General features: G+C 39.2%; 1 protein-coding gene across 1 annotated transcript in view; it reads right to left on the minus strand.

Annotated features, from left to right (window-relative positions):
* The window catches only part of TDRD15 (tudor domain containing 15), a 164633-nt gene extending 143514 nt beyond the window's left edge, over window positions 1-21119 (minus strand). The window contains 13 exon segments of the mRNA XM_056126250.1: window positions 11386-11446; window positions 11448-11930; window positions 12530-12960; window positions 12963-14059; window positions 14061-14340; window positions 14343-15297; window positions 15300-15470; window positions 15678-16052; window positions 16054-16851; window positions 16853-17016; window positions 19735-20340; window positions 20343-20510; window positions 20513-21119. Coding sequence (XP_055982225.1) covers window positions 11386-11446; window positions 11448-11930; window positions 12530-12960; window positions 12963-14059; window positions 14061-14340; window positions 14343-15297; window positions 15300-15470; window positions 15678-16052; window positions 16054-16851; window positions 16853-17016; window positions 19735-20340; window positions 20343-20510; window positions 20513-21119 — 6196 coding nt within the window.
* Window positions 21120-27107: the final 5988 nt, after the last annotated feature.

The following is a 27107-nucleotide window of genomic DNA, read 5'->3' on the forward strand; positions in this document are numbered from 1 at the left end:
TAGCATGATAACTGTCACTGTCACTGTCCTCCCATTGTTCATCGATTTGCTCGAGCAGGCCCAGTAATGTCTCCATCATGAGACTTTGTTGTTACTGTGTTTGGCATATTGAATACTTCACGGGTAGTTTGCCAGGCTTTGTTGTGCAGGTGAGATACTCTCGGTAGCTTGCTGGGCTCTCTGAGAGGGGCAGAGGAATCGAACTCGGGTCGGCCATGTTGGCTGTGTGCAAGGCAAACGCCCTACCCTCTGTGCTATCGCTCCAGCCCAGCATAATAACTAAAATAGGGAATCAACATAGGTGTCAAACGATGTGATATACAAACACAACAGAATACTATGCAGCTGAAAGGAAAGATGAAATGCAATTTGCTGAATTTGGGTGGAACTGGAGGATATCTGTAGCACTGTAGCACTGTCCTCCCATTGTTCATCCATTTGCTCGAGCAGGCCCAGTAACTTCTCCATTGCGAGACTTTGTTGTTACTGTATTTGGCATATGGAATATGTCACAGGTAGCTTGCCAGGCTTTGCTGTGCGGACATGATACTCTCAGTAGCTTGCCTGGCTCTCTGAGGGGGGTGGCGGAATCGAACCCGAGATGGCTGGGTCAGCTGCATACAAGGCAAACGCCCTACCACTGTGCTATCGCTCCAGCCCATATACAAGCAAATATGTGTATACATAAAGCTCCAGTCAAGAGGCTGGGATCTCAGTGGTTAGGATTCAATCACTTACCCAACATCAGCCAATCTGGGGCAATGGCCCAGCACCACACAGCGCTCGAGCACCACCAGGCACAGGCCTGGAGGCTCCCAAGAACCATCTGCAAGAACAAAGCACTGCTGGGAGGATATCATGTTAAGTAAAGGAAGCCAGAAGAAGAGAAACAAACACAGGATGATCTCACTTATTTGTAGTATATAGAATAACTGGATGAGGAAATGTAATGTGGTGAATGGGAATGCTTAGACTACTTTTGACCCCAGATTACTTGAAGGGGGATCAGGAAAGGAAAAACACTCAAAGGGGAAAGAAAAGGAAGACAGGAAGTAAAGGGGACAGGGGCAAGGGCCTCAGGTACAACGGTGGTGTCAAGGCATGATAGGGCTATATGAGCAAACCACAGAATCAACAACACTGAAAATATGAGCTCCTAACTTCAACAAACTAACTTCAAAATGTGGGTAGTTTACAATGGTGGATTGGTGCTAGAACACTGGATGCCTAAAACTCAATTATGAATAACATTGTAAGTTGCATACTTGAGAAAAATTTTATTTTTTGTGTTTAGGCCACACCCAGCAGTGCTTAGGGCTTACTTCTGACTGTTGCACTCAGGGATGACTTCTGGCAGACCATATGGGGTGTGGAAATGGATCCAGGTCTACCATGTACAAGGCAAGCACCCTACACACTGTACTATCACTCCAGTCCCATAAAAAAACTAAAACCTTTTTGCATCATTGATCTGTAACACAGATTTAAGAAAATAAACAGCTATCAACTATGATATAAATTTTCTCTGACAAATAATGGAAATGTTCAAATATAAATCTGAAGCATGTTTTAGGACAAAGATAAAAGCTCTCACATGTGTCTAGTGTAAATGTCTCCAGCCATTCTGAATCCTTTACTCTTTATTACAGTACTGCAAGAGTTTACATGAGTCTCAGAAGCACTTTCAATTACCTGTCTCTGATCACTGTGACATGTTAGATCAAGTAGCTGAATAGTTTGTTTTAACAGACTGGTCAGACAGTTGAGGAAAATATATGTACAGTGGTGTCCCACATTAAATAAGGATGATCATAATTTCCTTTGTATAATATAGGACAATGGTCCTCAGGGTTCTCAGACTACTCCCACCTGAATCACCTGTATGTGTGTGTGGGGGGGGGAGAGGAGACAGAGCAGGGAGGGAGGGGGGAGGCAGGCAATGTCTTGAAAATAAGCTACTAAATACTACAAAGATACTAAATCAGAAACTGGCCATGAAGCTTACTGGTTTAAAAAATTCTCCAGATTTTCTACATGCAAATGTTTGAAAAACCCTGACACAGAAGAAATATAAAGACCACAGGACAAGAGGAGAGGAAGGACATTTATTATATGACCTACTGAGTCCCTGTGTCCCCCAGGAAGATCCAGAGATCATTTCCTCAACCACTGATTGTAGAAATATGCTGATACAAATTCTTTAGTGACTATTAGCACGTCAGGATGTCAGGCTCATTATAATCATTAAGAACAATGGGATCCCAGAGTGATAGACGCCAACAGGAATCACATCACTCTAGGTGACAAGGCATATGTGACTCTAACATTATGGCAAAAAGAGACAATTAAAAACGTTTGAAAAACCTAAAAATCTATGATAGTGATTAATTATATTCCAGAAATGAAACAGAAGACAGCCTACCCAAGTTTTTACTTGATATATATAAGATTGAAACTCACTGAAATAATCACTGTTCCTCACCAGTTCCCAGAATTTAATGAGTTTATAATCTCAACAGATCTTAAATGAAGGAAACTCTGGATCCCTGTGAAAGGGCTCTGATACACTGCCAAAACTTTCTACAGAAAGTGATCCTCCAAGCCTTCCTCAAAGTGATTAGAGCTATTTATCAAGATGTCTGAGTTCTGGTGCTGGGAAATGTACAATAGTGGAGGGATGGGTGTTGGAATACTGTATGACTGAAATCCAATCATGAATAGCTTTGTAACTGTCTATCTCACAGTGATTCAATAAAAAAGTTGTTTGTTTTGTTTTGTTTTGAAAAAAAAAGATGTCTGTGTCCTGGGAAGAGAAAAATTCAATATGGATCACTGTTACCGCATTTGACCTACCTGTTACAAAATGAGCATACAATCTCATGGAGACCTAATTTAACAAGCCTAATAATACTCCATCAAGTAGAATCATTGTATATGAGAATCAAACAAGCCCTGACTACATGTATATCATATACATAAATGGTTTGATACATGTTTGTACCATGTTCCCTCTTTCAATACAGACTATAACCTGTGATCAGTGATTAAGGAATAATTAAGTTCAAGTCTGGTTTACAGAGTTGTACAAAAAACACGGAAATGACGCCTAACTGAAAAGCACTGCTATTACTGCCCAATTAGTAGTTGAGGAAAATTCTCACTATTACCATGAGAAAAGTTGTGCTTCTCAAGCCTCACAATTCTTAGTCCTGCTAGTTAAAAGGTCCTAATTTATCGAGAATGCTTCGACCAGAGAATTCAACAAAAGATCTGTTAAACTGGAAGCTGATACTGTCACTAGGCCACCACTTTGGATTCCTCATACTACTAAGAAAGAAAAGAGTTACTATACTGGTTGGAGTACTTAATTCAGTTTATGCAGGAGAAATCCAGTGCATATTAAATAAATCTGGCAAAGAATAAAACCAGAATATGAGTGATTTCATCATCTCTAAGCATATCTATGTTCAATGTTGAAATGTAGAGAAAACAAGAGAATTCTGATTATGATTAGAAGAGTCACTAGTATTCGACCTGCCCTGATTAGAAATTATTGAGCACAAAACTTAAAAGAAGATATGTAAAACTGTTAACAGCCATCAGATAGCAACCATGAGACATTATAGGAGAATACAAGAGAGGTGAGACATGAGAAAATTCCTATATAAAACTCCATGTGTGAAACTTCCTAGCAAAATTACTTAATGCAAAGCACGGGATATATAGGCCAAGATTAAAAAAAAAAAAGTAGTTGTCCTGTGAAAAAAATCATGACCCTAACAGAAACCTCATGGTTTAGATAGTCCCCTAGGTGAAACAGTTCAGGTCCTTTAGAATATGATCTATCCATAAAGACCAGCAAAAACACCTAGGAAAGAAGAGAATAAAACTATTTAGGGCCTTTTATATGTAGAAGGTGACATAGGCAAAAAAAAATATAAAAGGGAATTGTCACGACCATACACTAAACTTTAAGGGTGCCTGCTGATTAGCTATCTGACATATACCAGTCTCTGCTCTTCATGTATGTACTGAATATGGATGTGCTTATTAACTTAATGTCTGTCACCTTAAACAATGGTTCACCTGTTGGGAGCCAGGGTGGTGGAGTGAATAAATTGAATAAATTGGCATCCTCTTTGCTCACTGATGACTGCTCAGATGACCCTAATGCTTGGGCAATCCTTGTATATTTGTCTCCTTTTGATATTGTATTGAAAAAATTAGAAGTCTGTGAGCTCATGATGACAGCTCAGGTGACCCTAAAGTCTTTGTATGTTTGTCTCCTTAGGTCAGTTTGTCTCATTCCCTGCAACCAAGCCCCGATGATGGAAAATCAAAGATGTCAATATGATTCACTTTAGACATTACTAAATTAAAGATGCAGAAATAAAAGTTCAAGGCGTAAATTGAGTGTGAAAGTAAAGACAGTAACTGCGAGTGAATCCCAGAGGTTTGCATGACAGTTCCCAGTCTTTAACTCAGAATATGCCAATCTACAGAGCAATTTATCTGTTTTCAGAGATGAAATCTAAGAAGAGATTTTGAACATAATAGCTGTTGACAGGTTTTGTAGTTTGGGCCATTTCAGAAAATATGAGTAAGTAGTCTGGATAAAAAATCTAGGCATTCTGTGGAAATGCTAGAAAGGATATGTCATAGTAGTGAGGACTATGAATAAATAATAAATACAAAATTTAAATATATGATTTCAAATATTTTAACAGGATGCAAATGATATAACAGCTTCTCAGCTATACAAAAATCATAAATACTGAAAGATACATAAACCAAACTCAACAATATACATCTACTCAGTCTACCATATAAGAAAAAAATAATTAGGAAAATAAATAGGCAACATATAACCTTAGAGGAAATGTTTGAGACAGATAATTTAAAATAAAATTCTCACTAAAGAGCCTAGATAAGAGCTCAAAGGAGAGGAGTTCATGCCTGGCATGTATGACGCCCAGGATTTGATTTCTGACCCTTTACATTACCCAGATATGGCCAGATATAGTCCTAGTAGCCCACAAGCACCAATGGGATGACCCTGGAGACTTCCAGGAGTGTCAAGCCTACATAGCACTGTACCACCATGCCTGAGCACCAAGCCATGAAGCCCACACCTCTGGGCCAATTATCAATCGGTATTGTCTCCAGGATCCCCCTTGGGAAAGCCCCCCAAAATTCTGAATGAATGTACAATATAAAAGAACTTCCTTAACCTTAGCAAGAGAACAAGTAATGCAAAAATCAGGCTTAATGGTCAAAGATAAAATGGCTTTTTCCTAATAGAGAGAAAAAAAGAAAACAAACACGCATGACTGCTGGTGTAAATTTTCAGCATCGTATTGGGCTTTCTAAATACTTCAGTCTGACAGGCACAAAATGCAAAGATCTCAAATTGGAAGAGAAATACTAAAACTGTATTCATTTACCTTTGACATGATCCAGTATGCAGAAAATCCAAATTAACACACATATACAAATTAGAACTAAAGGCCAAGTATACAAGGTTATGGCACAAGATCAAAATTGAAATTCAATTGCATACCTAGATTAACAATAAAAACATTAAAAAATTAAATCAGTAACACAATGTCTTACAACTGCATTAAAATAAAACACTTGGGAAATATTTTTTAAAAGTTTAAAACTTTGGGACCTAAAAAAATTTTTAAAAAAAGCATTGGGGCTGGAGTGATAGTCCAGTGGGTAGGGCATTTGCCTTTCATGCTGCCAACCCGGGTTCAATTCCCAGCATCCCATATGATCCCCCGAGCACCGCCAGGAGTAATTCCTGAATGCAAAGCCAGGAGTAACCCTTGTGCATTGCCAGGTGTGACCCAAAAAAAAAAAAAAACAAAAATAAATAAATAAAATAAAAACACATTGCTGAGCATGATTACGATCACCAAATTGAAAATTATTGTGTGTTTTGGGGTTAAATGCCTAGCAGTGGAGTTGCTGGGTGATATGGCAACTCAATATTTTAGAGAACTCTCCGAATTGCTTTCCATAGAAGCTAAGCCAGCTTATGTTCATACCAACAATGTATGAGGGTTCCTTTTTCACCACAACCCCTCCAACACTGGCTTCTTCCACACCATGATGCCTGCTATTCTCACTGATCTGAAAATTATATTTCAAGATTGATTTGATTTGCATTTCTCTAATCATGAGCACTTTTTCATGAACCATCTGTATGTCTTCTTTGGTAAAGTGTCTTTTCATCTTATCTCCCTGTTTTAGAAGGGTTCACTGGATTTTCTCTTGTTCAGTTTTGTAAATGCTTTATATATCTTTACCATTTCCGAAAAATCTATCCCCAACATACAAAAAAAATTAATTAAAAAATGATATATACACACCTACATTTATTGCAACAATTTTTACAATGGAAACTCAAATGTCCAACTATGGATGACTCCTCCAAAAATAGTGATATATATAGACATATATATCCCATATACATACATGGGACACTGTGCAGCTCCAAAAAGACAAAGAAACGCATTTGCCTCAACATGGATCAATGAGTGGCTAACATGCTGAGTGAAGTGAGTCAGAAGAGAAGGATAGATACAGAACTATCTCACTCATGCGTGGGGCTTAAATATGCATAGCAAGGGAGTAACAAACGGCCAAAGACATCACTGATCCACACAACTGATTTGGGAGGGATGGAAGGGCAGAGTTTGAAAGGGAGGGCATTGGGAAACTTGGGAGGAATGGAGGAGGGTATACAGGCGTTGGGTGTGGTGTTGGAATATATACTTGAGAAACCATCATTAAAAATATTGTAAACCACAGTACCACAATCACTACAAAGAAAAATATGGCATACTCATGAATGGAAAGACTTATGATAGCAACTCTTCCATAATTTACTTATGTTTCAACCAATTAATATAATAATTCTACATGGCTTTTGGGTAGAAATTTCTAAAATAATCCTGAAATTCGGATGGAAATGTCACATAACTAAAAGATCTAAACATCTGTGTTTTGGGGTTTTTTTGGTTTGTGGGCCACACCTAGCTGTGTTCCTGGCTCAAATTCAGGAATCACTCTTATAGGGACCATAGGTGGCGCCCGCAATAGAACCAGGGATGGTTGTGCACAAGGAAGGTACCTTATCCACGGGACTAACTCTTGGACCCTAAAAATTTTTGCATAAGAGCAAATATAAGGAATTCCTCATTTCAAAGTATTCTTGTCACTGTCACTGTCACTGTCCTCCCATTGTTCATTGATTTGCTCGAGCGGGCCCAGTAACATCTCCATTTTGAGACTTGTTGTTACTGTGTTTGGCATATTGAATATGTCATGGGTAGCTTGCCAGGCTTTGCCGTGTGGGTGAGATACTCTCGATAGTTTGCTGGGCTCTTCGATAGGGGCGGAGGAATTGAACCCAGCTCGGCCGGTCTGAATGCGTGCAAGGCAAATGTCCTACCACTGTGCTATTGCTCCGGCACACTTGCCGAAATGGCTCTGTTGGGAGAGCGTTAGACTGAAAGTATTCCTATTAGTAATAAAATGTGAGATAATAGAGATGGGCCTGTAACCCTGTAGTTAAAGCACTTGCCTTAAATGCATGAGGCCATAAATTTGATCACCAGCATCAAAAGCATTTTTAAAATAGTAAGGTAATGGCATGAGGCTAATCACCTAAAATTGAGGAAGAAAACAGATCAAGAAAACAGAATTGAGAGTCCACAAAAGAATCCTAACATTTTAGTCAAATGATTCTAACAAAGCTTTCACAACAATTCAATAAATAAAAAAATAGTTCTTAATAAAAGGTGCTATGAAAACTAAAAGTCCACCTTAGAAAAAAGTGAAATTAAACATATCTCACATCATATACAAAGATCATTCAAAATAGATTAATGATATTTTTAAATCACTTATACATATGGGGGCGGCTGGAGCGATAGCACAGTGGGTAGGGCATTTGTCTGGCACATAGCTGACCCAGGCCGACCCCGGTTCAATTCCTCTGCCCCTCTCGGAGAGCCTGGCAAGCTACCGAGAGTACCATGCCCACAAAGCAAAGCCTGGCAAGCTATCCATTACGTATTCAATATGCCAAAAACAGTAACAATAAGTATCACAATAGAGACTTACTTGGTGCCCACTCAAGCAAATTGATGCACTATGGGAGAACAGTGCTACAGTGCTATATAGGGGCTTATCTCAATACATAAAAAAAGTTTATTGCCTAAACAAAAAATTAAATTGCTATTAAGGTTTCAAAACTAAGGAAAAAGGAAATTGTAGTGAATTTTAAAACAAGCTAAATGTTTTAATTTTAACAATTTAAATTAAAACATCTATATATAAATTAAGATGAAACACTAAAATTACATTAAAAATAAGATGCTCCACTCAGTATAACGTTTAACCTGTTATATTTGTTGATCGATAGAACATATAAATTTGTAGGGTCAGAAAAAATCATTCATTAAGCAGGAACATTTTTAAAATTTTTATTAGTGAAACACCATGTACAGTTGTAGACTTACAAATTTTTGTGCTTGGGTTTCAGTTATATAATGATTGAGTACCCATCCCTCCACCAGTGCCCATTCTCTACCACCACTGATCCCAGTATCCCTCCCAACCCCCATTCTCCCCATCCCACCTTGCCTCTGTGGCAGGACATTCCCTTTTGTTCTCTCTCCTTTTGGGTGCTGTGGTTTGCAAAAGAGGCATTGAGTGGCAATCAGGTTTGGTCTATAGTCTACTTTCAGCATGCATCTCCCATCCTGGGAAGATCCTCCCAACACCCTTTTTTGGTGCTCCCTTCTATCTGAGCTGCTTTATCCCCTAACTTGTGCGGCTGGCCTCCAAGCCATGGAGTAAACCTCCTGGTACTTATCTCGGCTATTCTTGGGTGTTAGTCTCCTACTTTGTTACTTTATGTTCCCCAGATGAATGTAATCTTTCTATGTCTGTCCCTCTCTTTCTGACTCATTTCGTTTAGCATGATACTTTCCATGTAGTACCACTGGTAGTAAATTTCATGACTTCATCTTTTCTAACAGATATATAGTACTCCATTGTGTAGATGTACCAAAGTTTCTTTAACCAGTCATCTAAGCAGAGAACATTTTTATGTCATACAAAGTCCCTATAGTCCACACAGAAAATGACATAAAATATGCTTAAGAAAAACTGTGCTCTTGAGTGATAGTACATTGGATAGGGCATCTGCCTTACACATGGCCAACTTGGGTTCGATTTCCAGCATTCCATATGGTCCCCCAAGCAATGCTACCAGTTATTCCTGAGTGCAGAGCCAAGAGTAACCCCTGAGCAATGCTGAGTGACTCAAAAAGCAAAAAAAAAAAATCATACAATACCATAAAAATTTCAATATTTTAATATAATAAATCTGATATCTAAAACTAGTCAGATAGGGGGTATGGTGCCGCCAGCAGGTCAGTCTCTACCTGTGAAGCGAGTGCATCAGCAGCCTGATGGCATCTTCAGACTTCTAGATACCCCAAAATTGCTGCTGTGCCTTTGGCCAGACCCCAAAAACTTGGGGCAAAGTTTACCAAGAAAGTAAACGGCCAAAAGTTAGGTATGTGGGAGACACACCCACAAACCACCTTGGTTCAGCTATATAATTGGAGGCATGGCCTCTCTGGTTCCTGATCAAACTGCTTAATGGCCATGATCCCAGAGGCTCAGAAACAAATCTCGAAACCTAGTGGCTTTTGACAGAAATGCATCCAGACCCACAGTAGATTACTGTTGCCAGGCCACCCCAGGGGCGAAAGGGTGCTGTCCCTCTGACTTGGCCACTCAGTGGCCTCCATCCACCAGAGGCCATTGGACAGTCAGGTTTGGGCCTGCAGTGATGAGACATGCGGGGCCTCACGGGATGGGGGTGGAGCAGACCCTTTCTTCCCCATCCCAACGAGACCCCAAATCGCTGCCCATGAAAGGTCTCTCTGGCTCCTGATCAAGTCGTTTAATGACCATGATCCCAGAGACTCAGAAACAAATCTCGAAATCTAGCAGCTTTTGGCAGAAATGCATCTGAACCCACAGTAAGTTACTGTTGCCGGACTATCCCAGGGGGAAAGGGTGCTGTCCCTCTGTCTGCTCCCCCTAGGTGGCTTGGTGGCCACCATCCTCCAGAGGCCATTGGACAGTCACGTTTGGGCCCTTGGTAACAAGACCAGTGGGGCCTTATGGGATGGGGGTGGAGCAGACCCTTTCCTCCCCACCGCAACAAGACCCCGAGTCGTCACCCATGAATGGCCTCTCTGGCTCCTCATCAAGCTGTTAACGGCCATTATTCCAGAGACTCAGAAACAAATCTTTGAACCCAGTGGCTTTTGGCAGAAATGCATCTGGACCCCGCAGTAGGTTATTGTCGCCGGGCCACCCCAGGGGGGAAGGGTACTGTCCCTCCACCTGCTCCCCCTGGGCAGCTCAGTGGCTGCCATCCTCCAGAGGCCACTGGACAGTCAGGTTTGGGCCCGCAGTGATGAGACACGCAGGGCCTCCGAATGAGGGTGGAGCCGGTCCTTTCCTCTCTGTCCCAATGAGACCCCAAGTCGCCACCCACAGATGGCCTTTCTTGCTCCTGATCAAGCTGCTTAATGGCCATGATCCCAGAGACTCAGGAACAAATCTTGGAACCCAGAAGGTTTTGGTAGAAATCCCTCCAGATTTAAGTGTTAAAATTTCAGAATTTCAAAATCACTCGGCTACCAGTGCAGCCACACAACATCATATGTTATTCATAACTAGCAAGAGAAAACAAATTGTCTAGTGTTGCCTTTTCAGCAGTTCTGAGTGTTGGGGTAAAATCCCAAATATTAATGGTGAGTCTGGTGTCAAAATATTGAATGTGATCAAAGTAGAGAGAGAGTAATGTGGAAATCATCTGCCCCACAGGTAGGGGGAGGGGGTGGGATGGGGGTATACTGAGATTTTTGGTGGTGGAGAATGGGCACTGGTGAATGTATGGGTGTTTTTTTGTATTACTGAGACTTAAACCCAAAAGCTTTGTAACTGCTTTCGTGGTGATTCAATAAACAAAATTATAAAAAATGAAAAAAAAACTTGTCAGATAGCTCATTTTATAAATTTAACTGCAGCAGCAATATGCTAGAATATTGAAACTGTAACATACACAATCAAAAGAAGGTACTTATTGTTTTATATAGAATTTAAGAGTTTTGTATAGCCCATGGAATTATTTGGAAAAGACCAAATAATTGTGCATTTATTCAACATGTTCTAGTAAGGGTGCTTGCATTATGATATTCTCTATTAGGATAATTTTCGTACGTATATAACAATCAAAATTACAACCTATAGAAAGTAATTTACATTTTTAAAAGGCCCACTTACCTTTCAAATGTTGCTCTGATACAACTTCTTCATTAACATATCATACTCTTCCTGCTGTCCTCAAGGCCTGGATTATAGTTACTTTTCTGTATTCCTTCAGCTAGCCATTTTTCATAAATGCTTTCAATGCTATTGGTCATACTCTTTAAAGCATTAGATAGTTCCCAAGATGAAGTTTCAATACATGGACCAAGTGTAATGGTACTCTGGGTGACATGTTTTTCACTATCGATTTTATTCCTCAACGTAAAATTTCTAGAATATAATCTTGTATTAGCATGGCTTTTCCTTAAGAGATTCCTAAAGACATCTTTTTGCTTTATAGACTTTGGCTGTTTTGGCTTCTGGTTTTCAGCACATAAGCAATTTATGGTTTCTCTTTTGTAGCAATTTTTGTCTAACAATGAGCCAATATGTAATTTATACTGGATTTTAGTATTTGCAGAAGTAGTAATTGCACCATAATAATCTGAATTTTTAGAACATATTGCAAAACCAGATGCAACCAATACATCTGCTAAATTTCTTTCCTTATGAATGACAGTCTCTGCCCCCGCGCCTGGGTGTTCCTTCCCGGAGTCCCTTGGAGGGGAGCGGGTTGAGCTTTCCTCCCCGCCCCGACCAGGGCTACGGCAGCCGAAGACCTCCAGGACCAGCCACCACCATGCTGAGACCACTCTCCGCACCCATGAAGGTACTGGCAGAGGGACACAGCCACGCGGGTTCCGGGGCCGAGACCTCCACGCCTACTCGAATTGGAGTCGAGCATCTTCCACCCAGATCCTCCAAATTCCAGTAGGCGGGGGTCACACCCACCACCTGGGCCCCTGGCGCCGTGTAATCCCATCAGCGGCCAAGACTCAGAGACTATAAAATCCTCGCGGCCGCGCGACATCTTATTATCTCATTCCTACTTTGGACAAACTTGCAGGCTATCGAATGTAGCCTGCCCACAGGGCAGAGTCTGGCAAACTCCCCGTGGCCTACCAAATATGCCAAATACCAGTAACAATGATGGGTCTCATTCTCCTAAAGAGCCGTGAATATAATCTCAGGGCTAGGATGAAAGAGACGTTACTGGGGCCTGCTCGAGGCAATCGACGATTAACAGGATGATGAAATGAAATGAAATGAAATGAATGACATCAACTTTCAGTTTTGTTTCAAAACTGTACTCCCTAAACTTAAAAACTAATCTTGGTTTACTTAAGAAATTCTGAACAAAACTTTTGGCTTCTTCATTCCAATATTTCCCTTTGACAGGCAAGATATCATCCAAGATACAAGGATAACTAAGCCTTAGAAAACTCAGAAGTTCTTTAGGAATAACTTTAAGATTTTTTATATCTAAAGAAGATATACAAATATAAAATCCATAATCAACCAACACAAGGCATAAAGATTTATCAAAGACTTCAGAAATTTCCACTCTATTCCACTGGCCTTCCAATTCATATCTGAACAAACAACTAGTACCAGGTATTATGTTCTGTTGAGGTAATGTCTGTAAATTTTCTGGCAGATCAGATAACAACATAAGAAGATGTTTCATCATGTCAAAGAAATCTTCTAACAAATACAGAAGTCCGATGTATCACAAACAGTAGTGGCAATACCTGAATATTGCCTACCATTTTGAAGTTGTGCCCAAGTAAAAGATCTTACTATAAATGAAGTCTTTGATTCCAGGTTGAAAATAATTTCTGAAGATCTAAGCTTGTTTTCTTCTATATGATTTATATTCAAATTTAAATATTCTAAAAGTATGAGTCTATCCACGAAAATTTCTACTTCCCAGGAATAATCTAAGTATTTCAGGAAAAGAATACTAATTTCCAAATGACCACACAAACGCACAATAGACTCAAATGGCACAGTTTTAAAATTGTCAAACCAAATCCACTTGCAAGGCACAGCTTGTGTTGGAATATTTATCATTTCACTACCAAGCACCTTGGTATTACATAACGGCACTCTTTCATACATACCACAGTCAACTAAAAAAACAAGTAATTTTTCATCAAGACATTTTTTTTCTACTTTTGATCGATACCAATTAAAAGTTTTCTTAGATTTCACCAAGATTTATAAGCCCTTCTCAACACTTTCCTTTGATAAAAAGATGGGGTTTTCTACTTTTTTAGAAATTAATACTGTTAGGTGTGTTAATATTTTCTTATTTTTAGATAACCTCACATAAAATGTATCACCTTTTAAAACATGAAGTGTTTCAGCCTTTTCAAGTTGCCCTCGTTTTCACTCTTCAGATGGAATTTTAACCAGATGTTGGTATGTCAATTGAAGGATCACAGAACCTTTATATTTATTTGATCTTCTCAGTTTTACTTCATTATTTTCACTAGGGACCATCTTTGGAGAGACAAACTGTGGCATTTTCAATAATGTCTTCTGCAGTTTTGAACATGCTGTCCATTTCAGTAGTTCACTAATGACACATTTTTTATTACAAACCATGTTTACTTCCCATTTCTCTTCATGTTTTTTTAAAAATTGACAAAAAACTATTTTATTACTTACTCTTGAAGCAAAATAATCCACCACTTTGCTGTCCCATACTTTATTTGGCTCATTCCATTTCAGTCCACTAAGAATGAATTGCTGAGGAGTCAATAAGAATTCTCTCTTTATTTCATAAATTTTAGATGTGCTTACAAGAGTTACCGTAGTCAATAAATTCTACTTCAAAGGAATTTCCTGGCAAAATTTTCTTAATAACTGCTCTGTACATGGCATTATCTCGAGAGTATTCTGCAATTACAAGATCTCCCACCAAAGGCTTAACTGATCTCTCTTACACTGCATTTATTTTTCCTACATTTAGAGCATCTACCAGGCTGAGGATTATACTTTCATTCTTAGCAAGCTGAATATGAAAACTTGCCGGATTGCTGATGCTAGAAACATAAGCTTTAACTCTGACATTCAAGTAAATCTGGGTTGGGGAAGATCTTTAATGTGTGGTCTAGCAAAAGTAGGAGAGCTTTTTGAGGTTGCTTGATCTAATTCTTTCATGAAAGACTGTGATACAACCCTTAATGATTTGAGGTCCACGTCACTGTTATCAAGAACATGTGAAGGCCCAGGAATAATCTTTACATATTTGTTTTTAAGTCCATCAGTCAAAGACTTCATGTTGCTATTTGACATACGTTCAATTTTATGACAAACAGGTGGTTTCAAAAGTCTGGCATATATATTATCGGGATTTATTAATTGCTCTATGTTTCTTTCTGAAAATGTTACTATAGTGTTTATTATATTATGGTGATGTCTGTTTTCTGTTCTGCCTTTCGTGGAAACAGGTAGTCTCTCATTCTCATTTACTTTATGAACTTTTTCTACATAGTGTGCTTGGTCACAAAGATTTTTACCATATGAATGAAACAGCATTTTAATTTTCTGATTTATTTGTTGATAACCAGCATACAATTCAACTCCAAGCTGGCCATCTGACTCCTGGGACAATACTAATGCTTTTAATGGTTTACCCAAGAAATTACCTTCAAACCAACTACTGATTTCTGCTGGAATATCAACATCTCTAAGATCTGACAAAAAGCACCTAATAGCTTGCATCGGTGTAAACAACAACTCAGGGAACTGATCTGAAATTGCCCTCAGCATATTTTCCTCTACTAATTTCTTATTTCCAAAGTCCACAAAATAAACCAGAAAGTCAGATAGTGAATCTGTTGGCACAGCTAAAGCTCTATAAGAGAGACCATCTTCTACAGACTTAGATAAGCACAATCTCATTCTATTAGAATCATATTTTGGAAAAATTTTGAGATTACTAACCTCTGTGATTTTTTCTATCATTTCTAGATATTTATTATGTCTACTAAGCTGGCAATAAAACTTTTTGGGGCTATCTATGTGAGATATATATATATTTCTTCCTCGCTTCCAACTTTTATATTAAAGGGAGAATAACAGTAACCGTAAAGAGTAACTGAAGATGGCAATAGTTTTGATACGGTACTATATTTTGCAGAGTCATGATTTATAAGAAGTTCTTTAGCACTAGTAAATGGAGACTGTAAATCTACTAAATTACAGCACAGCGGGTAGGGTGTTCGCCTTACAAGCGGCCAACATGGCCGACCCGAGTTCGATTCCTCCGCCCCTCTCGGAGAGCCCGGCAAGCTACCGAGAGTATTCGATATGCCAGACACAGTAACAACAAAGTCTCCAATGGAGACGTTACTGGGCCCGCTCGAGCAAATCGACGATCAACGGGAGGGCCTTTACCTTTTACCTTTACAAAAACTGTTTGGGTATATAAGAACTAAGGCAAGTATGACACAAGTCAATAATCCTCTAGATGAAGAAAGAAAATCCTCAAAGTCTCTGCATGCTTCTTTCCACCAACTAAGTGATTTACAACGAAAGGGGTCAACTAAGTGTTTAAGACTACATCTGAAAGCTTGGCCTTCTAAAATTAGAAAACCTGAATTAATAGCACGAAGATCTTTAACTGACACTCTTTGCTGAAAACCATAATCAACAAATACTACATCAACTTCTTTTACTGATGTCTGAGTCAAAACAGCAGCTCTATACCACTTCCCATCTTTGGAATATTTTGCTATGCAAGCAATCTCCCCGCTCCGATAAGGATCCGAATGAATACTATAATAACTCAAATAGAATTTGTTCCATTAGTAATTTGAGGTCATCCGACTTACACTGGAGCTGGCATGAAAAGTCACCTAGGCCCAAAAAATAGAAACAATTATCATCAAGAACTGTTCCTGGCTTAAACGTAAGTACTTCATAAGGCCATGATAACCTTCGTTCAGCCGACATGAGGAAAGGCTGTTTTAACTCTAATGAACTAGTATCTGAGGACTTCACCAAACTTAAGTTACTTTCCTTTACTTTATTTGAATGGTACTTTTTAGGTATAGGTCCTTCAAGAAGGGCAGATAATACTTTATTAATGTTAACTTTGTTTGTAGATTTTAAATTTAAAACTGAATTTTCATTTACAGATGTAGAACAGCATTTTGGTTCAACGTCCCAATATTTTGCATACCCAGCTAGTAACATAAGAGAGATTACATTACTATCTTCTGAAGCTTCAATACTTTTAATATTTACCGTGTACTTGTCATCTTTTTTTGCTATAACTTGAAGCAAAATTGCCTTATTCAAGAAAAATTTTTTAAAATAATCAATTGCTGCCTTCACCCATAAATCTTCAACAGGAAATATGTGTGCAAGAGAACAGCACATGGCTAAAGCAGGCAACTGACAAAACTCTGGAAGCAAAATTTTTACATCAAAAAATGGTATGGAATAGGTACTTCCATAATCCAAAAGGTAAACATCAATCTTAAAATGATTAATTTCAGTAATGATCTCTCTGTAAAAATGTCTGTCCTTGCTATTTCTAGCCCAACAAAATAATCCAGGCTCTGGACTTCTTAGAATAAGCTCATCAACTTTCACACAAATCATAACATTTGTTTATATTTTTCATTATATCTTGAAATTCTTTCTGATATTTATTTGTATGTACCCCCAAATTTGACGGATTTAAAACATATGCTACAAAAGCAACATAGGCATCCTCTATCTCCATTTCTACAGTTCTAACAGGAAAACCTACTTTAAAAAAAAAAAAAACTTTTATTAGTGAGGCATCATGAGGTATAGTTGAAGACTTACAAATTTTGTGCTTGGGTTTCAATTATACAATGATCAAATGTTCATCCCTCCACCAGTGCCCATTTCCCACCACCACGGATCCCAGTATCCCTCCCACCCCCGATCCCCCCCATCCCACCCTGCCTCTGTGGCAGAGCATTCCCTTTGATTCTCTCTCTCCTTTTGGATGTTGTGGTTTGCAAAAGAGGCAATGAGTGGCAATCATGTTTGGTCTAGAGTCTACTTTCAGCATGCTTCTCCCATCCTGGGAGGATCCTCTCAACACCCTTTATTTGGTGTTCCCTTCTCTATCTGAGCTCCCTTTTCCCCTAGCATGTGACTGGCCTCCAAGCCATGGAGTAAAATTCCTGGTGCTAATCTCAGGCATTCTTGGCTGTTAGAAGGTAAAGAAGGTAAAGGCCCTCCCATTGATCATCGATTTGCTCAAGCGGGCCCAGTAACGTCTCCATTGGAGACTTTGTTGTTACTGTGTTTGGCATATCGAATATGTCACAGGGAGCATGCCAGGCTCTGCCGTGCGGGCGAGATACTCCCGGTAGCTTGCCGGGCTCTCCGAGAGGGGCGGAGGAATCGAGCTCGGGTTGGCCATGTTGGCTGCGTGCAAGGCAAATGCCCTACCGCTGTGCTATCGCTCCAGCCCTTGGCTGTTAGTCTCCTATTTTGTAACTTTATGATCCCCAGATGAATGCAATCTTTCTATGTCTATCCCTTTCTTTCTGAGTCATTTCGTTTAACATGATACTTTCCATCTAGTACCACTTGTATGTAAATTTCATGACTTCGTCTTTTCTAACAGCTACATAGTACTCCACTGTGTAAATGTACCCAAGTTTCTTTAACCAGTCATCTGTTCTCAGGCACTCAGGTTTTTTCCACATTCTGGCTATTGTAAACAGTGCTGCAATGAACAAACAAGTGCAGATGTCACTTCGACTATACTTTTTAGCCTCCTTGGGATATATTCCCAGGAGTGGCATTGCTGGGTCAAATGGGAGATCAAATTCTAATTTTTGGAGAATCGTCCATACTGTTTTCCAGAAAGGTTGAACCAGTCGACATTTCCACCAACAGTGAAAGAGTGTCCCTTTCTCGCCACATCCACGCCAGCATCGGTTGCTTTTATTCTTTTGAATGTGGGCCAGTCTCTGAGGTGTGAGATGGTATCTCATTGTGGTTTTGATCTGCATCTCCCTGATAATTAATGATGTAGAGCATTTTCTCATGTGCTTTTTTGCCATTCAGATTTCTTCTTTGAGAAAGTTTCTGTTCATTTCATTGCCCCATTTTTGGATGGGTTGGATATTTTCTTCTTGTGGAGTTCAACCAGTATTTTGTATATCCTTGATATCAAACCCCTTGTCAGATGTGTGTTCTGCGAATATCCTTTCCCATTCTGTAGACTGTCTTTGTATTTTGTTCACTGTTTCTTTGGAGGTGCAGAAGCTTCTTAGTTTAAGATAGTTCCATTTGTCTATCTCTGTTTTCACTTGCTTGGCCAGCGGCGTGACATCTTTGAAGATACCATTAGCTTCTATCTCATGGAGGGTTTTGCCAACTTTTCCTCAATGTACCTTATGGATTCTGGTCTGATGTTGAAGTCTTTAATCCACTTTGATCTTACTTTTGTACATGGAGTTAAGCAGAGATCTGAGCCCATGTTTTTGCATGTAGCTGTCCAGTTTTGCCAGCACAATTTGTTAATGAGGCTTTCCTTTCGACACTTTACTTTTCTTGCCCCCTTTTTGAAGATTAGATGGTCGTATGCTTGTGGGGAGGTGTCAGTATATTCAACCCTGTTCCATTGGCCTACAGCTCTGCCTTTGTTCCAGTACCATGCTGTTTTAATTATTACTGCTTTGTAGTAGAGTTTGAAGTTAGGGAGGTTGATTCCTCCCATTTTCTTTTTCTCAGGAATTGCTTTAGCTATTTGTGGGGGGTTATTGTTCAATATAAATTTCAGGAGTGTTTGCTCCATTTCTTTGAAGAATGTCATGGGTACCCTAATAGGGATCACGTTGAATTTATACAGTGCTTTGGGAAGTATTGCCATTTTGACAATGTTGATATTCCCCATCCATGAGCAGGGGATATTTTTCCATTTCCTCGTGTCCTCTTTTATTTCCTGAAGTAGCGTTTTGTAGTTTTCTTTGTACAGGTCCTTTACTTTCTGAGTTAAGCTGATTCCTAGGTACTTGATTTTCTGAGGCACAATTGTAAATGAGATTGTTTTCTTCATGTCACTTTCTTCTCTTTCACGATTTGCATATAGGAAAGCCATGGACTTTTGGGAATTGATTTTATAGCCTGATACTTTACTATACAAGCCTATTGTTTCCAGGAATTTTTTGGTAGAGGTTTTAGGGTTCTCTAAGTATAGTATCATATCACCTGCGAATAGTGAGAGCTTGATTTCTTCCTTTCCTACCTGAATGCCCTTAATATCTTTTTCTTGCCTAATTGCTATTGCAAGTACTTCCAGTACTATATTGAACAGCAGTGGAGAGAGTGGACATCCTTGTCGTGTCCCTGATATTAGAGGGAAGGCTCTCAGTTTTTCCCCATTGAGGATAATGCTTGCTGTAGGCTTGTGGTAGATGGCTTTAACTATATTGAGGAAAGTCCCCTCTTTCCCCATTTTGGCTAGGGTAGGAAAACCTACTTTTGAAGTGTCTTTCCTACGTTGAGATTCTATTGGCCATTCAGTATTTTTGATTAAACTCTCAGCTGTAAAGCTATATATAAGAGGGGAACTCATAGGCCTATTAGAGATTTTTGAATCAGACACTGGACAAAGGACTTGTGTTCCTATCATCGTCTGATACTTAGGATTAACTGTGAACTCTTGAGTTTGTAATGTCACATAATACAAATATTCATCCTTATTTAACAAATCAATGTGTGCATATACTATCTGTTCTAACAGAGCTTGTTTAAATATACTCAGCTGACATTTTCTTGCATGTCTATCTGGACTGTGTGAATATGTCAGAGAACATGAAAATGAAAATAATGGTGCTAAAATAAAATCCTGTTTAAGTTTCTTTACATGAGTTGAAGGTATAGCCTCACTATTGCCATAATCCATAAACCAAATTTTCACTTGATTATTGGGCAAGAGTTGCTGAAGTATTCCTCTGTGCCACTGTCCATTTCTTCTTTTGGAAACACATAGCAGTCCAAAATTATCAAGCCAACTTTCTTGTCTGGTAATATCATAATACAAACTCATGTATACCATCAAATTTTCTAACTCTGGAATCCGATTAACTGACAATAAAATTTACATGGACTCAATGCAGATGATACCTTGACACTTTCAGTAGTGCCAACTAACAATGATGGCTGCAAATTTTCCAGAACATGTTGAATATCAGAAGTACCATCCTTGGTTTGTGAGAATTCAGGTGTTTTATACTCCAATAACTCCGGCAGTTTTGTGCGAATTCTTTTATCATTTCCACAATAAGTTGAAATGAATCCCCATCAATAAATCTTCCTAACTATATTTCTAGAACCTGGGATATAATTTTTGGCACCTCAAGTAGAAATATTTGAAGAAGCAAAATAGCTTGAACATAACCTTTCACTTGTAAACCTTCTAATGATTTGAAATAATTCAAAGCCTTTGGAGGCCAATTTTCCCCAATTGGCAGTATGTTGGCAAGAATACCAGTTACCATCCGTGGTGGTAGCTCAAATAACGTGCCACAGGCAGAAGCAACCTGTGTGCCAGCAACAATTGGTTCTTCTCCATGATCTATGAGGAGTGCTGTATAGAGCTCATTTTTCTTTTCCACAAATTTTCCTCTCTGCCATTTGCCTGATACTCTTTCTTCTACCAAACAAAATTCATCAATGTCCACATTATTTTTTAACTTTGGAGTATGTTGTATTTCCCTCTGCAGTATGTGGTAGTCAAACTCACACTCACTGCTATTTCTGCCTTGAAATTTCACTAGAATGTCATTAGGAAGATATTCGATATGTCATATTGTCAGATCCACATCTAAAAATGTTGGGAATGGGGATGCTGTATCCATTTTCTAAAAAGAGCAAATAAACACTAATTAGCTTCTGAACCGATATTAAAATTAAAGTAGCCTTAAATAAGTTTAATATGTAAGTACAAACTTTGTGACTAATTCTAAGCAACATTTATACAAACTTAACTAGATTATCAAGAGATAAATGAAGTGCATTTTTCATGGTTTTCCACACTTTAAAAAAGTTCTACTGAAATAATCAAGAGAAGAAAACAAAAATATACATAAATTTACACAGATTTATACATATGCAGTAGAGATTCTGTACAGATTTTTGCTTCATGATTGGGTTTCAGTCATACAGTGTTCCAACACCCATCCCTTCACCAGTATACATTTACCACCACCAGTGTCCCCAATTTCTCTCTTGTCCCACCTCCTGCTTCAATAGCAGGCACTTTTCTCCTCCTTCTCCTCCTTGCCTCCCATCCCCCTCCCTCCACCCCTGCCCCTTCCCTTTGGATACTATGGTTTGCAATACAGATACTCCTGTAAAGGTTATCATATGTATCCCTTTGCCTACTTTGAGTACTCAGTTCTTATCAAGAGTGATCATTTCCAGCTACCATTGTCATAGCGGTTCCTTCTCTATCCTAACTGCCCTCTGCCCCTAAACACACCTATGACCAGCTTCCAACCCTGACCAGTCCTCCCAACCCCTGTTTTTTCTGTCCTTGGATATTAGTCTCATGCAATTTTTATATATATATTTTTAAGACTTTTTGTAAAACATGGTTTTTTTCTGGGCTGGAGCATTAGCACAGTGGGTGGGGCATTTGCCTTGAAAGCGGCCGACCTGGCCAACCCAAGTTTAATTCCACCACCTTTAATTCCTCCGCCCTTCTCGGAGAGGGCTGCAAGCTACCGAGAGTATCTAGCCCACATGGCAAAGCCTTGCAAGCTCCCCGTGACCGTGACGTATTTAAAATGCCAAACACAGTAACACCAAGTCTCACAATGTTACTGGGCCCACTCGAGCAAATCGATGAACAACCGGAGGACGGTGACAGTGACAATTTTTTTCTATCCCACAAATGAGTGCAATCATTCTATGTCTGTCCCTCCCCTTTCGACTCATTTCATTTAGCATGATACTCTCCAATATATAGATTTTATATGTCTGTGTATAAAATCCCTGGAAAACAGAAGAGCAATCATTTTCAGAAACTATTTAAGGTCTAATTAATATTGGAACAGATGCAGTATGATAGAAAGAAGCCAAATAAAATTCAGTGGAAATGTTACCCTTTGAGACTACTTTCCCTCAGCTAATTCCTTCTAACAACCCAAAATTGAGGGGGAATGCTAGATGCAAGAGCAGATGGGAAAACAAAAATACAATATTTACCATAGCAATCTCTGTCATTAGCAATATGTGTTCCCTATTCAAAATCTTTATACATCTCCTGTACTTTTCTCTGAGGACAAGAAGCTGAGTTCACGACATTACACTAAGGAAAGCCAGGCATGGAAAGGTTCCATGAGATTAGCTTACCACAAGTCTTCTCACTGACATCACTGGCCACCAAAATACAAGAAGAGAAGCAATCTTCAGCACAGAAGTAAAGCTCTTATTGTAATTATGACTTCAGTAAATTTCCTCGTGATTCATAGCACTGTAGCACTGTCCTCCCGTTGTTCATCGATTTGTTCGAACAGGCACCAGTAATGTCTCACCACAAAATGTGAGACTTGTTGTTACTGGGCATATCGAATATGTCACGGGTAGCTTGCCAGGCTTTTGCCATGCGCGCAAGATACTCTCAGTAGCTTGCTGGGATCTCCGAGAGGGGCGGAGGAATTGAACCCAGATCGGCTGCATGCAGAGCAAATGCCCTACCAGCTGTGCTATTGCTCTAGCCCTCATGATTCATATACACTTAAAATAAGGCAAATATTTAATTTGCCTCAGATTTGAAGAATAAATTATTCAAATTTATTTGAAAAATTAACATCTATTGTGACAGAACACAGGTCTACTCCAGACTCTGCATTAACAGTTGATATGTATATATATATATATGTATATATATATGTATATATATATGTATATATGTATATATATGTAATGTAAAAACACTAGACCTAAAATATGAGGAACCACATAAACATAGGAAACACTCACATCAGAAATAAATATTTTATAGGGAGATGAGGGAATCAAAGAATTTGTTTTTGAAAGAAGAATTTCTGTTTTCAATTAAGTCAGTAAAGATAATAAATTATTTTTATTATCTTTTTATGATGAAATACAATATGACACGAGTGACTATGATTACATGATGAGGCAATAACACAAATTTAAAAGTAATGGGAAAAGTTAGCACAAAATAAAGATAAATTAGTAGAGGAGATACTGAGACTATCCCAAAACTTGACATGACAATAAAAAACAAAGGAACATGGAGATCAAAAATAGAAGATCTTATGAGTACATAAAAGATATTTCAGAAAGAAATAAAACGCAAGTCCCTTCTAACACTTAAGACCCAAGTTCACAAAATGAAACAAGTCACTGACAAACTCAAAAAAAAAAACAGAATTGAGGGATGTCTGGATATTGGCTGTAACTTTTATTTCTTCCAGGAACATTTTTGTGCTAATCTTCACTGAGACCCTGAGCTATGCTTATGTGATATTTATCAGTGAGTAACACACTGAAGACCTCCATTAGAACAACAACCAGGATAATAATAAAGTTAAGCCTTAAGGCTTAATCACCATTATCTTGAGTCATGACTATTATTGGCCTTCACCCCATTGTTAGAATTTACCTAGTTTGTAGACTTATAATTTCCTTATATGAAGAAAAGATAAAGCACCATTAAGAAATTATACTGTACTATATAAGTATAGCAAGAACATTCTTCCAATGTTCACCTAAGGGGATGACCATTCACTTGAGTGGAAAAGAAAAAAACAACAGAAATCATTCAGAAACTGCACCACGATTTTCAGGGGTCAAAGGAAAATGTAGTCAGAATGAATCTATTATACTAAAGTGGTATATAAAAAGCCAGAGAAAGCCTACAGGCAAGAAGAAACTGGATGATCGGGTAATGCAGAAGTACCAGAAGTTCATTCCTACACATTGCTATCTCTTCCTCAAAAAATACAAGCACTGCCAGGAGTGATTCCTGAGTGCAGAACCAGGAGTAACCCCTGAGCATCACCGGATGTGACCCAAAAAGAAAAAAAAAGAAAAGTGGTTTTGCTGGGTCAAATGGGAGCTCAATGTCTACGTCTTTTTCTTATTTTCCAAAAAAGGCTGAACCAGTCCCCATCACACCAACACTGAATGAGTTCCTTTCTCTCCATATTTGCGCCAGCATTGACATAGTTCATTGCAGCACTATTTACAGTAGCCAGAATCCAAAAATAGCCCAAGTGCCCTAGAACAGATGACTAGAAAAAGAAATAAAATGGAAAAATTATTTACCCAGTACCCATATGATGGGCTGGAGCGATAGCACAGTGGTAGGGCGTTTGCCTTGCACGCAGCCAATATGGCCTACCCAAGTTCGATTTCTCCACCCCTCTCGGAGAGCCCAGCAAGCTACCGAGAGTATCTCGCCCGCACGGCAGAGCCTGGCAAGCTCCCCGTGATGTATTCGTATGCCAAACACAGTAACAACAAAGTCTCCAATGGAGACGTTACTGGGCCCGCTCGAGAAAATCTATGAACAACGGGAGGACCGTGACCGTGACCCATATGATGGTCTGGAGCAATAGCACAGCTGGTAGGGCGTTTGCCTTGCACTCAGCCAGCCCAGGTTCGATTTCTTCGTCCCTCTCAGAGAGCCCAGCAAGCTACCGAGAGTGTCCCACCTGCATGGCAGAGCCTGGCAAGCTCCCCGTGGCATATTTGATATGCCAAAAACAGTAACAAGTCTCACAATGGAGACATTACTGGTGCCCACTTGATCAAATCTATGAGCAATGGAACGACAGTGCTACAGTGCTACCCATATGATAAAACGTTAACATCAAAGCTATATAAGGCACTAGTTGAACTTCACCAGAAAAAGATTCACAACTCCATCAAAAAATGGGGAGAAAAAAATGAACAGAAGCTTCTCAAAAAATAAATTCAAATGGCCAAAAGGCACAGGAAAAAAAAACTGCTCTACATCACTAATCATCAGGGAGATGCAAATCAAAACAACAATGAAATATCATTTCACACCACAGAGACTAACACGTATCATAAAGAACAAGACCAACCAGTGCTGGCACAAATGTGGAAAGAAAGGGCCTCTCATTCATTGTTGGTGGGAATGCCAAATGGTGCAGTCTATTTTGGAAAACAACCTGGGTATTCCTAAAAAAAAACAACTAGAAATTGAGCTAGTTTGATGCAGCAATACCATGCCTGGGAATATACCATATACCCTGGGGGTACAGAAACACCATCTGCACTTCTATGTTTGTTGCAGCACTATTTACAGTAGCCAGAATCTGGAAATAGCCCAAGTCGACTGGAAAAAGAAACGATGGTGCATCTACACAATGGAATACTACGCAGCCAGTAGAAAAAAAATGAAGTCATGAAATAAATTTGCTTTTATTTAAACAGATGAATATGGAGAGTACCATGCTGACTGATATGAGTCTGAAGGAGGGGTACTGATATAGAATGACTCCACTCATTTTTGGGATAGAAAAAAAATACATAGTATGAGACTACTATCCAAGGAAAGAAGAAACAGGGGCCAGGAGGACTGGTCACAGGTTGGAAGCTTGCCACAAGTGCATGGAGGACAGAGGGCAATTAGGATAAGAAGGGACCATTATGAAAATGATAGCTGGAAATGACAAGAAGAGAGCTGAAAATAGTTAAAGGGATATACATGGTAACCTTTCAGTACCTATACTGCAAACCACAAAGCCCAGAAGGAAAAAAAGAGAAAGAGATACACAGAGATAGAGAGAAAGAGAGAGAGAGACAGAGCGGGGGGTTGGGGGGTGGGGGAGGGGCAGTGAGAAGTGCCTGCCACAGAGACAGGCTAGTGTATGTGTGTGTTGGGGCGGGGGGGGGGGGGGGTGGCACGAAGAAAACTGGAGACTTTGACAGTGGGAAATGTACACTGATGGAAGGATGGGTGTTGGAACATTGTATGACTGAAATCCAATGATGAACAACTTTGTAACTGCATCTCACAGTGATTCGATACAAAAATAATTAAACAAATACTTTGAATCAACTTTTTTGGGGGCCAGGGTGACAGCACTTGCCTTGCCACTCAGGTTCAATCCCCGGCATTCCACATGGTCCCTTAAGCTTGCCAGAAGTGATTGCTGAGTGCAGAGCCCGGAAAAACCCTTAAGCACTGTCAGGTGTGACTCACAAACCAAATAAATAAATAAAGCTGTTCTAATTCCACTAGCCATCACTTAACATCTAACTATAGCTTAGACTTATTACTATATTCATATACTTACTCTGTATACAGAAGAAACTTGAGTTTTAATTTTGACAATCAACTGTGTGAAATCTAGAAAATCACTTTTCCAGAATCAGATTCTAAATCTGTAAAATGGGAGAACTGAATTAAGTTAGGATCTTTCAAAGCATTTTTTGCAACAGAAATCTTTCCTAAGCCAATACAAATAAAAAGGTAAACATAATAGGTGTATAATTTAGATCTGTCAGTGGTATTCTAATAATTACATAGGTTTACATAATTAACTATAGGACCAGAATATGAAAATACTAAAGCAATTACAATAAAGTTGTATAGCAGTTGCATCATATCGGGTACTTTGTGATGTATGGCAGATAGTAAATGAGACTAAGAAACATATATACTATATCCACAGTTGTATATTGCTCGAGCGGGCCCAGTAACGTCTCCATTGGAGACTTTGTTGTTACTGTGTCTGGCATATCGAATACGTCACGGGGAGCTTGCCAGGCCCTGCCGTGCGGGCGAGATACTCTTGGTAGCTTGCCGGGCTCTCCGAGAGGGGCGGAGGAATCGAACT

This window comes from Sorex fumeus, unplaced genomic scaffold (genome assembly GCF_029834395.1).
Source record: "Sorex fumeus unplaced genomic scaffold, SorFum_2.1 ptg000006l, whole genome shotgun sequence".
Taxonomy (NCBI): Eukaryota; Metazoa; Chordata; class Mammalia; order Eulipotyphla; family Soricidae; genus Sorex; species Sorex fumeus.